This window comes from Varanus komodoensis, unplaced genomic scaffold (genome assembly GCF_004798865.1).
Source record: "Varanus komodoensis strain SLA01 unplaced genomic scaffold, ASM479886v1 scaffold31, whole genome shotgun sequence".
NCBI lineage: Eukaryota > Metazoa > Chordata > Lepidosauria > Squamata > Varanidae > Varanus > Varanus komodoensis.
The window spans coordinates 605,855-620,144 of NW_025335780.1; the positions used below are offsets into that span (position 1 = coordinate 605,855).

General features: G+C 49.8%; 1 protein-coding gene across 6 annotated transcripts in view; it reads left to right on the forward strand.

Moving 5' to 3' along the window:
* Nucleotides 1-14,290, forward strand: part of OPHN1 (oligophrenin 1) — a 67,648-nt gene that overhangs the window by 35,421 nt on the left and 17,937 nt on the right. For 5 of the 6 annotated variants that reach the window (XM_044437848.1, XM_044437851.1, XM_044437852.1 and 2 more), the window contains 11 exons: nt 1,467-1,568; nt 2,768-2,878; nt 3,571-3,675; nt 4,576-4,705; nt 5,491-5,591; nt 5,971-6,062; nt 6,940-7,018; nt 9,276-9,309; nt 10,539-10,601; nt 11,713-11,787; nt 14,125-14,209. In XM_044437848.1, the coding sequence (XP_044293783.1) occupies nt 1,467-1,568; nt 2,768-2,878; nt 3,571-3,675; nt 4,576-4,705; nt 5,491-5,591; nt 5,971-6,062; nt 6,940-7,018; nt 9,276-9,309; nt 10,539-10,601; nt 11,713-11,787; nt 14,125-14,209 (977 nt within the window). The remainder of the gene's footprint in view (nt 1-1,466; nt 1,569-2,767; nt 2,879-3,570; nt 3,676-4,575; nt 4,706-5,490; nt 5,592-5,970; nt 6,063-6,939; nt 7,019-9,275; nt 9,310-10,538; nt 10,602-11,712; nt 11,788-14,124; nt 14,210-14,290) is intronic. The other variant, XM_044437849.1, reaches the window with a different exon arrangement.

The following is a 14,290-nucleotide window of genomic DNA, read 5'->3' on the forward strand; positions in this document are numbered from 1 at the left end:
GCAGCCTTTAACTGGGTGGCTTAATGGCTTCCAGACTAAGTATCAACAGCAGAAGTAAACACACAAAGACAAGGAATATTATAAGACCAAAGCGATAAAGCAGCAGCAGCTGATAGTGGCTGTATTACTGCCGCTCAACACCCTTGAGGATAGCGCTGCGAGGGGAGAGCTCAGCGCTTCTCTGCAGCTCGCCACCAAACGCCCCCTCTCGGCCGGCCGCCTCCCTGATCCCCAAAGGGGAGGCCGCTCGGAGAGACCGAAGGAGCAAGCACAGGCGTCGTGGGGTAGCAGAGAGGCCCCCTGGAGGACCCTGCCTGGTTAAGGGCCCAGGTGCGTTAAGGACAGAGGTGCGTGGGCGCAGCGGAGTGAACACGGGCGGGCAGTGCCGGTCTGGAGCGTCCCATGAAGTGAGCGGTGAGCAGCCGGGGGCACGCAAAGGAAGGCCTTCATCACTCAGAGCGACGCCACAGAACTTGCGAGCCTGAGAGGGGCCACGGCCGCGAAAGAAGGAGGCTTCGAAAGCTGGCGCGAGACGTTCCTGGGGCGGGACCCTGCTCGCGGCCACGTGGCCACCCGTTGCTCCACCCTTGGGGCGGCTCTGGCGATCCTCCCTGTAGAATTCCTGCGCCAGCGTGGTGCGTGTGCATGTGGGCGCCTGCAGGCATGTGCGTGCACCCATGGATACGGCAGCGTAGCCCTGAACACACACACTCCCCCCCCCCTTGTGAGGCTTTGGGTTGCGGTTTGGCCACAGGCTCTGTTTTGAAGGCTTTGCTTTGTTGGGGATTCTTGTTCACTGTCAGTCCTTCCGCAGAAGGATTTTCAGTACAGAGGGCGGCCAGTTCCGCCTTTTCCCTGCCTTGCTTCCTTTTCTGGCTGGCTGGTCCTTGCTGGCACGGAGAGTGTTTGGGGTGCTGCAGTTACGCAGGGGGGCGGGGGGCTGTGTGCTGCACGCACGGCTAATTTCAGCCCTTTTGCCGCAGAGGCAGGGCTCCCCACGAACTGCCTCCTGCATGGTTTGCCTGCCTGCGCGGTGCTTCCCTGCTTGTGCCAAGAACCGAAGAGGCATGGCATGAGGCCGGTGGTGTGGTGCAGGGTGTCGAATGCTGGGCTGGGGTTTAGATGGGCCCTGACTTGGCCGTGAGCTTCCTGGGCATCGTATCGTTTTTCTCCGCAAAGTGGCTGTGAGCCTTGGCATATTGGCTTCCAGACCTTCTTGGCAGATGGAAACAGTCCAAGCAGAACCAGGGCTTGGCTCTGGGACTGGGCTGACGAATCCCACTTGAGCTCAGACACTGGGAAACTACCTCCTTGCTGGCTCCTCCATGTTGGAGCACGACGGCTTGCCTGCCTCCTTTGACACCTGAGGTTCTGCAGGTCCGGCACTCTGGAACCTCAACAACTCTTCTTAAGATTAAGCACTGCTCACAACAGACTCCTGCTCACAACAAATCCACCATCTTTAGGAACGGAAGAAGAAGTTTGAGAAGGACGGGGAGAGGTTTTACTCCATGCTGGATCGCCATTTGAATTTATCTTCAAAGAAAAAGGAATCTCAGTTGCAAGAGGTAAGCGGAGAGGCCTTGGGAGGGAAAATCCCAGTGCTAAAGGGCTCACTGGGCCGGGCTGAGCCATTCTCGCCCGTCTGCTCAGTCTGATGAACGGGTGAGCTGTGTGATCTGCTTACGGGGGGATGTGGCTGGCTCCAGCCCAGCGTATGCATCAGCTCAGATAACTCTGCTCATGTCACTTAACACAGCGATAGAAGAGATGTTGGCTTGCTGTAGGTTCCAGCTGGAGTTCCAGGCTCTCCATTCAAACGGCCGCTCTGCTGCACGGCCTTTGCTTGGGGCATCACTGCCAAATGGCGCATATTGTGCCAGTCCATCCAGTGCTAGATTAGACTCAACTGGACTGGTCTGCGTGGCTCTGGTAGCCCTCCCTCCCTTCCAAAGGTTGCTGCAGGCAAGCTCCTAGCAGTGGCACGCCAGGGCAGAAAAGCAGCGGGTAGGAAGAACAGGTTGTGGAAGAGCAGGGAAGGGGGCAGGCTCCCCCCAAGCTCAAAAGGCCAGCCCCTTCACGGCATCCTCCCTTCTGATCTGCCAAGGGAGGGAGGCCTCCCGGGACTGCAAGGCTACGGCAGCCAGAGGGAAGGAACAGACTCCCGTGACGGTAGATGATGGCTGTTGGGACACTGCTAAAGAGCTGGGAAACTGCACAGGAGGGCCAGTATAATGGCCTGGTATGCCCCTCTCTAACACGCCCTCTGGCTGCGCCAAAGCAAGAGCTGGTTTGCTTCCCAGTTTCACAGGCGGTTTCAGTGCGGACAGGGCCTGAGAGGACCGACTGGGCACTGCCCGGTGCCTCAGCCCCCGAGGGGCATCCAATCCGCCCTTGGGTCTCCTGAAGCTGCCCTTCCCTGGAGCAGTGATGCCAGCTGCAGGCTCCATTGGCCCTCTCCCAGGCTTCTCATGTGCGCATCAGCAAAGTATTACTGCTTCCCAGGGAACCGTGTTTCTCTTTGCATGCCATAATGGATATTTTGAGGTTACTATAAGGTGAACATATAAATCTGGCTAATGTCGCTAATACACTTCATTCCTGGGGCAGAGAGACAGGGATGGAAAATACATGCTGGATTGTTTTTCCTCTTTAAAAGAAAAGGGAAAGAATTAAACCACAATGGCTCTCAACAGCTCACTCATTTAGGTCTTCCGTAAATATAACTTCCGTGTATCTGTAACATCCCTCTTCCTTCCTCACACAGGCTGATTTGCAGGTTGATAAAGAGCGGCACATTTTCTTCGAATCGTCCCTGGAATATGTGTATCAGATCCAGGAAGTGCAGGAGAGCAAGAAATTCAGCATTGTGGAACCTGTAAGCCAACCCTTTGCTCCAGTCCCCACCAAAGCCCCTCTCTTCCCTACCTCTGGGTTGGATTGTGATCTGAGCAGCCTCTTCCTGCACTGCCGTTTCCTAAGCAGAGATTTATCTCTTAGAAAATGCAAGCGGCTTGCGCTGTGAGCAATACCAAGGGGCGATATTGCTCCAATACTCCATGGCATAGGACCTATGGATGCAGGAGTTCCCCAGGCATGTTGAAGCATAAAGCTTCCACGGTGTGAGACCAAGGCTTGGGAAGGCATTTCTGCCTTTTGGAATGTGGGAGAAAGCTGCACCAAAGCTGGGAAACCACTGAAGGATCAATGATCCAGGAAAACGGGAGAAGCTGGGAGAAGGGGAGTGGCTGCCCGGAATACCCCACTTGGGCTGGATTTGCGCTGAGGCTCTGCTCCCTTGCTGAGAAGGAATGGTTCCTGGACAACCGCACTGGTGGCTCAGGAGTAGACCTCTCCAGCAGCTGGAGGAAGCCACCTGAAATGTGTTCCGTGCTTGACACTTGTCCAAAATGGAAGAAATATCCAATGTAGTGATTAAGACTATCTGGCAAGTGCCAGCGTACGTTTGGTTGGTTACCAAATGATTTGGCAGACCGGGAGCAGGACAAACCTTGGCCGGGCAGGGCTGACGCTGCTTTCAATCCCCTCCCGGCCCCCTGCCCTCTCCAGGTGCTGGCTTTCCTTCACAGCCTCTTCACCTACAACAACCTGACCGTGGAGCTGACCCAGGACTTCCTTCCATACAAACAGCAGCTGCAGCTCAGCTTGCAAAATGTGAGTTAGCTGCAAATTTATTTATTTATTTAAAACTTTTTTAGACTGTCCCTTACTGTAGTCTCGGGATGGTTTAACAGTAAGACAAAAATAAAAATAAAACAAAACACAGCATCCTAGTCAAACTCTTAATGAGTCAACAATAAAACCCATATTAAAATAACAGTCAAACCTTAAAATATTGGGAAAATAGAAAGGTTTTAGCCTGGCGCCAGAAAAGAACAAAGTGATGGCGCTAGGCGAACCTCTCTGGGGAGTGTATTCCATAATCAGGGCACCACTGCAGAGAAGGCCCTTTTCCGGGTAGCCACCCTCCTAATCGCCTTCAAGGAGGGGTCCCAGATCTGCCCCAGATGCACCATTCTCCCCCCCTCCCATCTCCTTGCACAACAGAAATGCCTTGTGAGCGAGGAATCTTGTAATTCTCCCCACCACTCTATATCTATAGACATATAGCAATATGTCTTTTCTGGTTCTCTCTGATTTGGGTAACAGTGCAGGGGGCCTTCTATGTCACTGGACTGCATTTGCTTGGAACGGCTCTCCTGGGGTTCAGCAGATCTTGAGGCTCCTCCCTTGCCAGCCCTTCACCCGACAGACCCGTCGCCTTCTTCTTTCTGTGCTTATTCTGGGTCACACAAGTTTCTTCTATTTCATAGCTGTTGGGCACCACTGACTGGCTCTGTTTGAGCTGGCTGGATGAGCCTCTCCCTTCAGGAGCCCTCGCCCGGCTGAGGGCCGCCCTGAGGTCCTTCTGCACATACACCGGGCACCTGGTCAGACTTGTTCCCACACGGCCCCTGTTCACAGCGGGGCATCACACAGGGCCTTGGGTTCGGAGGTGCTTGCTTTTGCTCTCCTCGCAAATCCAGGGTCGGTCTTTCTACCCTCCCACAACAGACAAGGAACCACTTCACCAGTACACGTGAAGAGCTGGAAGACCTCAAGAAAAGGATGAAGGAAGCTCCACTGACCTGCAAGCTGCCCGGGAAGCCAACCATTGAGGGGTATCTTTATTCCCAAGAGAAATGTAAGTGCCGCAGAGGTGGCTTCTGGAAATCTCCTCTGCCGGAGGCCAGAGCCCTTCCCCAGACTGGGGATATAGGGTGGCGTGTTTCTCCTCTTTTCCAGCCTGTGGAATGTCATCATGAGCCCCCCAACTCCCCTCCCCACCTTCCTCTGACCAGTGCACTGCTGCAGAGGGTGAAGAAGGCAGGGAGGACCTCAGGGGTCTCTTTCCCCCATCGTCCAGCCGGCCTTGCAATCACCCCTTGGCACCCAGAATGAAATCCAGGCAATGTTTTTGCAGAATACAAAATGCCTCTTTCCTCTTTTAAAGTGACATTATTGCACTTTAAAAAAAAATTAAGAAAAAAAAGATCCAGCTTTCTCCCTACAGAATCATTTCTACCATGGACAGTGTAAAACCCAGCCTTCTCCGTGGAGTTCAGTAGTGTGGGGAGCATAACTTCCCAGCATCTCTGGAAATAAAACTGGGAGCTCAGGGGAATGAAGGGGATCCTGGACAGGGACCTTCTGTCCCTCCGGCTCCACACCTGCTTCCCCATCGTGAGCCCCAGGAGAAGTGTTTTGCCCATGGTGGGTGCAGGGGAGGGCCCACAGCTGGGGCCGTGCACGAGCACAGCAGCTGCTGCCTGCCCCAGAAGGGAGCAGAGGGGGGCGAGAGCGACCCCCGGGAGGCTGGCCCACCGCCTGCGTAAGACTCTCTGCAGCAGGGGCCGCATGTAGACGCGCCATGTCCCTCTCCCACGGCATGGCGTGGGCGTCATCTCTCCCACTCTTGACTTGGTGCAGGGGCACTGGGCATCTCGTGGGTCAAGTACTACTGCCAATATGAGAAGGAGGCCAAGATGCTATGGATGACTCCTGTGGAGCAGAAGCCTGGGGCCAAGCAGGTGAGTGTCTGCAAGCGCTCGCGGAGAGCTGGTTCTGCCTGCGGCCAGGCAGAGCGCGCAGCTTCGGGCACATTGCACTGACTCGCTGCTTGTTGTTCTGGGCTTGCTTGGTGGATTTGACATGCCCAGTCCAGGTTGTCTGGATTCCCCTTCTCAGTCATTTCCAGCTATGCACGTACCTTTCTGCTTCCCTCGGAACGGGCACAAAAGATTTCCTGTTTTCCTTAATGCAATCTGATTTAGCACTGGGATTAAATGCTCACTTCTTTTCCCCACTGGCAGGGACTCATTGGGTTAATGCTACGCCTAGTCTGGGGCTTTGAATACCACTCACTGTTCATGTAGTTACTTAATTGCCCTTGAAATCTCTCTTCCTCAGGGCACCGTGCATTTCATGTTGAAGTCCTGTGTGAGGAGGAAGACCGACTCCATTGACAAAAGATTTTGTTTTGACATTGAGACCATTGAAAGGTGAGTCCGAGCAGCTGGCAGCTGTTTCTGGAACAGCAGCACTGAAAATATCATGGCAACATTTTGCTTTTGCACTGCATTCATCTTGTGATCCTAATGGTTTAAGCATTAGAACTGCTGCAGAATTTCAGAGAAAGATTTCCCAGAAAATTTGGAAATCTTGCTCAGCAGCAAAACACTTCTCGCATTTCCAGCGAAGCTGAAGTAGTAACATTTTCCAGGAGGAAATTTCCCACGCAGTCCAACCCTTTGGAAACCTGAACGGTGCCGCTGGTGAGGCTGATCCCTTGCCAAAAGTTTCCTCTGCCTCCCCACCAGCATTGGCTGAGAGGTTGGGAACTGAGAGTTGCCAGAGGAGCTGGTGGCCTGAGATTTGTATTGCTACTGAGTTAATTCTGCAAACGGTGAAATTGTGGGCTGCTGCTCGGGAATGGTGCATAATGAATTTAGAGATCGTTCCCTCAAAGGTGTGGTTGATGAGCTTTCTTATTTTTGGCTGCACTTTGGACAACCCTAGTTACCAGTTTGTTTTCCATGAGTTTGGAATAGCCTCAATTGGGTTATGAAAACCTTTTAAGGTATTGGTTACTGCTTATTTCCACAAGAGTTGCCACTGCATTGTTTTCTCTTTATCGAGACAGTTTGTCTCCATTCAAGCTATTTCCTCTAATAGAATGAAAACTCACCTTTTGGTCTGCGCATCGCCGTCAATTAAGGTGCCATGACTTTACAAAGAGCAGGAATGCGATCTCAGCATCAGGAGGCTTTCTGTGTATTCTCCCTTTGTTTGGAGGTTTTACTCTTGGCTTTGTAAGAAGGATGGAAATGACCCAGTTTTTCACACTCACCTGTTTCCACTCTGATTACATTCCTCCAGACCTGGGTCCCTCACCTTGCAGGCTCCATCAGAAGCGAACCGGCGGCTCTGGATGGAGGCAATGGATGGGAAGGAGCCGGTATGTATCTGCTGCATGCACAGGAGCAGAGAAAATGTGTGCTCATCAGTCAGACTTTGACAGCTGTTTGCATGCATGTAAAAAATTAATAGAGTACTGATGAGAAACACCAACTTCTTTTAAACAAACAAACACAAAAATCAATGTCCACTGTACGTTTTCTGAATGGACAAAAAATCTATGGACTGCTTACTAGAATTTATTCCCAACTCCATGCACAGGTATTAGGAACTTTGGGTGGCCTCTTATTAATATGATTAATGAGAAGTAAGCCCCATTGAGTTCAGTGGGACTCACTCCCAGGTAAAGGTGTGCAGAATTGCAGCTAGGTCCCACTGAAATCACTATGATTTCCAGGTAAACAGGCGTGGGATCAGACTTAATCTGTTCTTGTTACATGTCTTCAAGTCATCTCTGACTTATGGTGACCCTAGGAATGGAAGCTCCCCTACTGTCTTGGCCTTCACGGCCCTGCTTAGTGCTTGCAAATGCCACAGTCTCAAAACTAAATGTCTATGCAGCACAGAAGAAGAGTTGTGCTGGATTGGCCCTAAGTTCTGTGTAGTTCAGCATTCTCCTCCCCAGAGGAGGAAGCCCCTGGGATGCCCGCACACACGGCCCCAGAGTTCAGCTCCTCGAGGTCCATGCCTTGCAGTGGTGTCTCTCCCCCTGGCTTGGCCCCTCCCCTTCTCTGCCCCCCCACAAGCCTGCTCTGGGGCAGTCTTTCTCTTCTGATCTGTGCATATTTTGCCTGGGTACTTTCCACAGCTATCCAGCCTCCCTGGATTTCCTTCCTTAAAACCTGCTCCAGCAATGCTCACTGTCGCCTTCCCAGAACTGTGTACAGATAGCGCGGAAAAGACTTATTAAGGATGTCAATGGACAATTAAAGCAGCTGCTAGGTACAATGTTTGGGCTGTGGCCAGGAACTTCAAATGCTATCATAACATAGGAAAGGAAGGGCACAGCTTCCAAGAACCTGAGGCATGAGACCAGATCCAGGCTTCATAGAATAACAGTGATGATGGTGGAGGGGGAGCAAACTTCAGCCTGGCTCTTGAGCCTGGAGAACAGGCACTTTGCTCAATTCCGCATTGGTCACATGCACACTTCTCGTTGTGCGCCAGTGAGGAAGGCCAGCAAGTCAAAATACAGGCAGTGGGGCTGTTCACTTCTGCTCTTAGGGGGTTGTGTTTGTTAATTTGCAGAACGATAAAGGTGTGTTTCATTACTTCTGCATACATAGTACAGCTTTTACTAGATGCTTCACATTTTCAAAGGATGTATTTAACAGTATATTGTCACTGTTGATAAACTAAATCTGTGGAATTTCATTCCCTAGTTCCCAAGTATGGTGTAGCCGTTTTGTTAGGGTTTATTTCCCTGAATCAGGGTTTGGTGTTCTTTTTCTGATCTCAGAAAAAAATAGATTTCCTTGAATTTCCCCATGGAGATTATTCTAGATTTGTGTGGTTTTCCAGAAACATTCTCAGACTGAACCTTCTATGGCTGAAATACCCCACCTCAGTTTGGAGTGAGCTTCATATGGGAAGCCATATTTCCCAAATGACCCGCATTCTAACTTGGCTTGCTTCTTTTGTTCCTGACTTGTGCAATGCACTTCATGATGCTGCAGGTGAAATGCAGCAATGCCTTTCAGTTCGTCTTTGTCCAGGTCTGCTTGGGAGGAGTGGGAGAGCGCCCGCCACAGCACACACCCGGTGCCTCCACTCTGGTTTGGTGACAGCCTGGCAAAGGGGTTTCCTGCCCTCCTGCCTCTGCCTTCTGTTTCGCCTCTTGCCAAGACTGTGTAGCTGGGCTCAGTGGGATTGTCACAGAGAGAGGATGCTTCAATGCTTCGATGCAAAAAGCAGTCCAAGCCCCAGTCCGGAACGTGGTCAGCCCAGCTCAGCACCCCGTGCCAGCTGCAATCCAGAGGGAATCCTTGAGCTGTTTGTGCCCAAAGGAACCATTTTTAACAAGGCGCACTCTGAGAGAGAAGATTTTCAGTACTCTGGATTGGGGGTTCACTGCTATTTTTGCTTCCGAATATAGTGGGCAGTTAAGGATGCTGTTTAAAAAGTGCACGTATTGTGCTGTGTAGTCTTGCCCTAAGACAGTTTACACAAATTAAAACGAGCATAGTTTAAATGTTTCACCTGTGATCCCGTTTTTAGTCTTTCGTGCTTCACCCGGTCTGTCATTTTCTGTTGTCCACCATTTGGTCTTGCTTTGCTGCTCCCTCTTTGCCTTTCAGATCTACCACAGTCCCATCACAAAGCAGGAAGAAAGTGAGTAGACCTTGTTTCTGTTTGGCGAGCTTCACCTAATCAACGCATCGGTGCGTGTTGTTGCGTCAAAGCCATGCTGAGTGCTGCTCTCTGCTGGTTATCGCGCGTATGGCAACAGCTCGACCTGTCCATTCAGGTGCTCCAAAACAGGGATGAGCACATCGTAACCTGCCCAGATGTTTTGCCTTGCCCCTCTGCTGGCCAGGTGGGAAGTGTAGGCCAAAACATCTGGAAGGCTGATTTAAGCTAAAATGAGAGGTGGGGAGGATTGGCCTGAAGGAGCACATCCCTGTAACATCAGGCAGGTGAGTCAGAAGTGCCTGAAGAACGACCTAGAACATGGCTGCACCTGGATCTTGCAGGAATATGCCTCCGCGATAGAAGGACAAACACAGAAAGAATACAGGTCATGTTTAAAATCCACAGCTTAGCATCAGAACAAACAAAGGGGAAACAGTGATGCGTTTGTCTGGATTATTTAATGAACACGTCAGTTCTACAGCCACAGTTCTGGCCACAAAATACCAGCAGTTCCTCTGTGCGGAAGGGCAGCAAAACAACGCATAATTACTAAGCTCACCATGCTGCAGAGTAGAAGAGCAGAATAGGTTGCCAGTGGCAAGCGCAGAGTCGCGCTTGGGCTGCCTTGGATCAGGTTCACACTGCTGTCCGTCCAGCTTGGATTTGGCTGATCCTGATCTCAGCTGCGGAAGGTCCTCCCTGTGACCTGATCCTCTAAGTGGGAGATGCTGGCTAGACCGGGCAAAGGCTGAGCTGCCCCACCAGCTCCAGTCTCTCTCCTCCTTTATTTGAAAGGCTCCGCTGGCGAAAAGTACGCACAAACCAGCACAGCTGGAGAAGTGCCGGAAGAGATGCTTTCTCCACGCTGGGGTGCATTTGGGGGCAAGCATTGCTGCGCGAGTCCTCTGTTGGCAGGAATTGCGCTTCTTGCATGATGACCCTCGAAATGACGAAGCTGTGAAGTTCCCGGGTGGCTTTGGGCCAGTCACAGACCCTCACCCAAGCCCACCTCACAGGATAGTTGCTGTGAGGATAAAATGGAGAGGAAAGGAACCTTGTGAGCCATCCTGCTCCCCCCCCCGCCCTTTGCAAGATTTAGAGCTTTAATATAGTAATATAACTAAATATGTCATCTTTATCTACCCTTTCCTGCTCTGCCAGCTGCCCACAGATCATCTTTCTCGCTTTTTTGTTTCTTTGTTTAACAGTGGAGCTGAATGAGCTTGGCTTCAGATTTGTCAGGAAATGTATCAACGCTGTAGAAACGAAAGGTAAGTTCTGTCCACAGCATCAGGAAGCAGTTTCTGCCATGGGATTCGAGCAGACTGAATTTTCTTACACAACAGTTTCCACAAGCAGTAAAAGCTTGTAAAAGCCATGTAATGGCTGGAAAAAATCCACCAAAAGACACTTGCAAAGTGTTGCTTGCAGACATATTTTCAGTAACAGAGCAGAGACTGGATTGATGGCTTCATTTAATGGTGAGGCTACATAACAAGACGTCCTTTGGGCTGCCCCGCAAATGAAGAATTCCCCTCGCCCTTCGGCATTTCAGGCCGTACCCTCTTCCTTAGAGGTGCTGTTCTCCAGCTAGAATTTTTTTGGGGGGGCAATTGTAAATGCACCCCAACACTGCAGGATGATTCCAGTTCAAAACTGCATGGGAGTTGCCCCCTGCTGCAGACGGTAGTGACGGTTTTCTCAGTCAGTGCCTGGTCTGTACTTTCCCACCTTGCATTTGCCATTCTTAAAGAATTCCTCTGAAGGTTTGGGAATACGCATCTTCACACAAAATACAGGCGCTAGATATTTATTTGATACACATACTAAGAAAACAGTGAGAACGTTTGGAGAAGGACCGGTCTCATGGAGAGCTTCTGATCCAGACACTTTGTACAGGAGTTCCCAAGGCTTCCATTCCTGAAGTATCCCCACTGCTGCCCTCTTCCCCTGCAGATCTGTCACACACACAGGGAGTTTCTACACACAATGCATGCAATCTCACGCAGAAGAAAAATCTGTGCACGCTTAGGGCCTCTTGTGCTTTGGAGTGTCGAACATCTGGAACAAACCGGCAGGAGACTGAAAATGTACCATTACGGAATAAAATAAAATGGGATGTTCTAATAAAGGCGTTCAAAGAATGCTGTCCCCCCTGGAATGTGTTGCATGCTAAATCTTATTTCCCGGGGAAAATGCAGGCTCTCTTACCCACAGCGTCACCGCTGCAGGGACTATTCCAAAAGCTCACTTTCCTTTCCTTCTGTTTTTCTTTCAAGGGAAGGCACGAGAGGGCGCAGTTGAGCTTTCTGAATGTCTAGTCAGGTTGTTGGCTCTGGTAGGAGTAATTGCTTTGTCTCTTGTTCCTTCCTTTTTGTCCAGGAATTGCAACTGAAGGCGTGTATCGAACGGTTGGCAGCAACATCCAGGTTCAGAAGCTGTTGAATGCTTTCTTTGGTAAGAAAGAGGCATTCCTAATGGAGATCCCGTCAAGATGAAATGGTTTGAGTTGGACAGCAAAGCAGCCCTTGAGAACAATCCCTTGCCCATCTATAACTCCTTCTTATCATTTTCCATCCTTACATACGTCACTCCTTTCTCTCTCTCTTTAAACTCCGCTAAAGGCCCAACCTTTTGCAAAGCTGGACCGAAAAAGGGCTTACAACCCTGCATGCCCTAGCCAACTCTGCAAGCCATTTTTCTGTCCAGATTTAAATAGGATGGCATCCAAATTTGCCTATTTTCAAGAAGTGAACATGAGCATTGTGGGTATAGTAGTTTCTTTGCTGTAAGGTCCAAATAGGATGAATGATGGGCCCAGTTCTCAGAATTACATCGCCCTAAGAGGTGTTCAGATTAATATTAAGGTGTTAATATTGCACTGAAGTCCATCTCTGCTGCTTCTGCTTCTGCCCATTGATGGGTTTCAGAGTTATGTACTTCTCCCTGTTGATCTGATGATCGGAGGACTTGGATGGAAAAAGTCTCATATTGTACTGGTGGACCTACAGATACAAGGACCTCCCAACTTTTATATATCCATAGCAGTGAAAACCAGTCTTTTGCCTTAAATGATTCAGAATAATTTGACATCTGTAGGCCATTTTATACATATCGTCAGCCTCCCAGACACCTTTGGCTATTGCATAGCGCAAAGAGGAGATAATGGTGTTCTAATCATGTTAGCATGATAAAGATAATCACACGAATATATAGAAATGAGCAGGAGTGAGTTCCCTGTTTGTTTAATGAGAGGTCTTTGCATCAGAGATGTTTCCTTGGGAGAGAAGGTGGATAAGCCAACTGGGATTGTGCAGCTGTCTGTCCTTGGTACTCAGCTGGTGACTGAGCTCATCTCGTGTCTGGATGAAGAGGGGTTGATGTCTGCACACGCAGCAGGTCTGAACATGCAAAGTCTGGGAGAAACTGCGCACACATCCATGATTCGGGCTGGGATTCACAGTGATCTGGGTAAATGAGCACGCGAAGGTGAAAGGGAGCAAGCAAACGCGTCTTTCTGTGGCAGGCAGAAAAGGTGACTCTGAAGCACCGTTCATGCATCCCCCCTTACATGTGTCGGAGGGGCAGGGCAGGCCTGGGCTGGGGTGAACAAGGTAGTCCAAGGATGGGCAAGAAGTTCGGATGTCCCGAATCAGGACGGCAAGACCTTTCTGCAGGTGCATCGTTACATGTGTCCCTTGGCAGGGACAGGGCCGGCACCACGCTGGCAGGCAACCATATATGCATATCTTAGTCTTGTGCTGCCACAAAACGTTGCGGTCGCCTGGGTAACCTAAACGCGACAGACACGTGCTCTGCTCTGCCTGCCCTTTGCTCTCCCCTCGGAGGGCTTCTGCTTCTAAGCAAAGAAGGGAACTGTTCCAGGTGCGATTTGGAATGGAGTGGGGAGAAATGCCAAACAGACATTTTAAGTGGAGTGTGGAACAGTGTTTCTGTGAGGTTTTCTCGGCCTGATGGCTTTCACCACGGGGTTTCCATTGTTTCACCTCAGAGACTAGTCCTGATCGTCTTGGCCAAGAGTGTTCGTTGCAGCAATCTTCCTCTGCTTGAATTGACAATGATCTCTTCCTGTTTCCGCTCTCAGAGGCACCCAGAAACAATCACTGTCATCAAGAAATTATATACAGCGTTTTTCATGATCAGTTTAACTCCTGCTCATTTCTTTGGGTCCCAGGTGTGACTTCCTTAGTCTGCATCCAACTCTGTCACCATTTTCTAGAAGCAAAATAAAGACCATTTTTTCTCCCAAGGTGCAAAACCTAACAATGAGTTGCTTTTGTCCCTGTCAATGGTTCATCGGATTTTTCTATTTTTAATATAATCCAGGCAATGACCCATCACCCCATATTTAGGGAGCTGTTCTATCATAGATTTGAATGAGAACACCAAACAAAACTTTGTTTTGAAATTTATATGTTCAGCAAATACTGAACATATAAATTCACTGACCAGATAAATCCTTGTGGGGAACATGCAAAGGGTGGGGAAAGAAGGGAAAAAGAAGGAAAGAGATAAGGAAAGCAAAACAGTCTTTCTCCTCCCTCCCTCCCTCCCTCCCTTCTAAATGGTCTGTTTAGAAGAAACCCCTTGTTGGATTCAAGCTTAGACAAAATGTAGAATGTTGTTTGTCTAATGCTTAAAGAACTTTTCAAACAAATCTGCACTGCATCTGTCCATCACTTCAAGTGCTACTATTTTACAAATATGCCCAGCAGATTTTAGGAACAGATTAATAAGGAGCAACTTCTCTCTTCTCCCCTATTCTTTCTCAAGACCCCAAGTGCCCAGGAGATGTGGATTTCCAAAATAGTGACTGCGACATCAAGACAATTACTAGCTCACTGAAGTTCTACCTCAGGTAATTTTTCACACCTTGTTTAGTTTGTAGTTTCCATGTTCTAAAGCAGATACATCTGACCTACGGTTAACTGCTCATCTG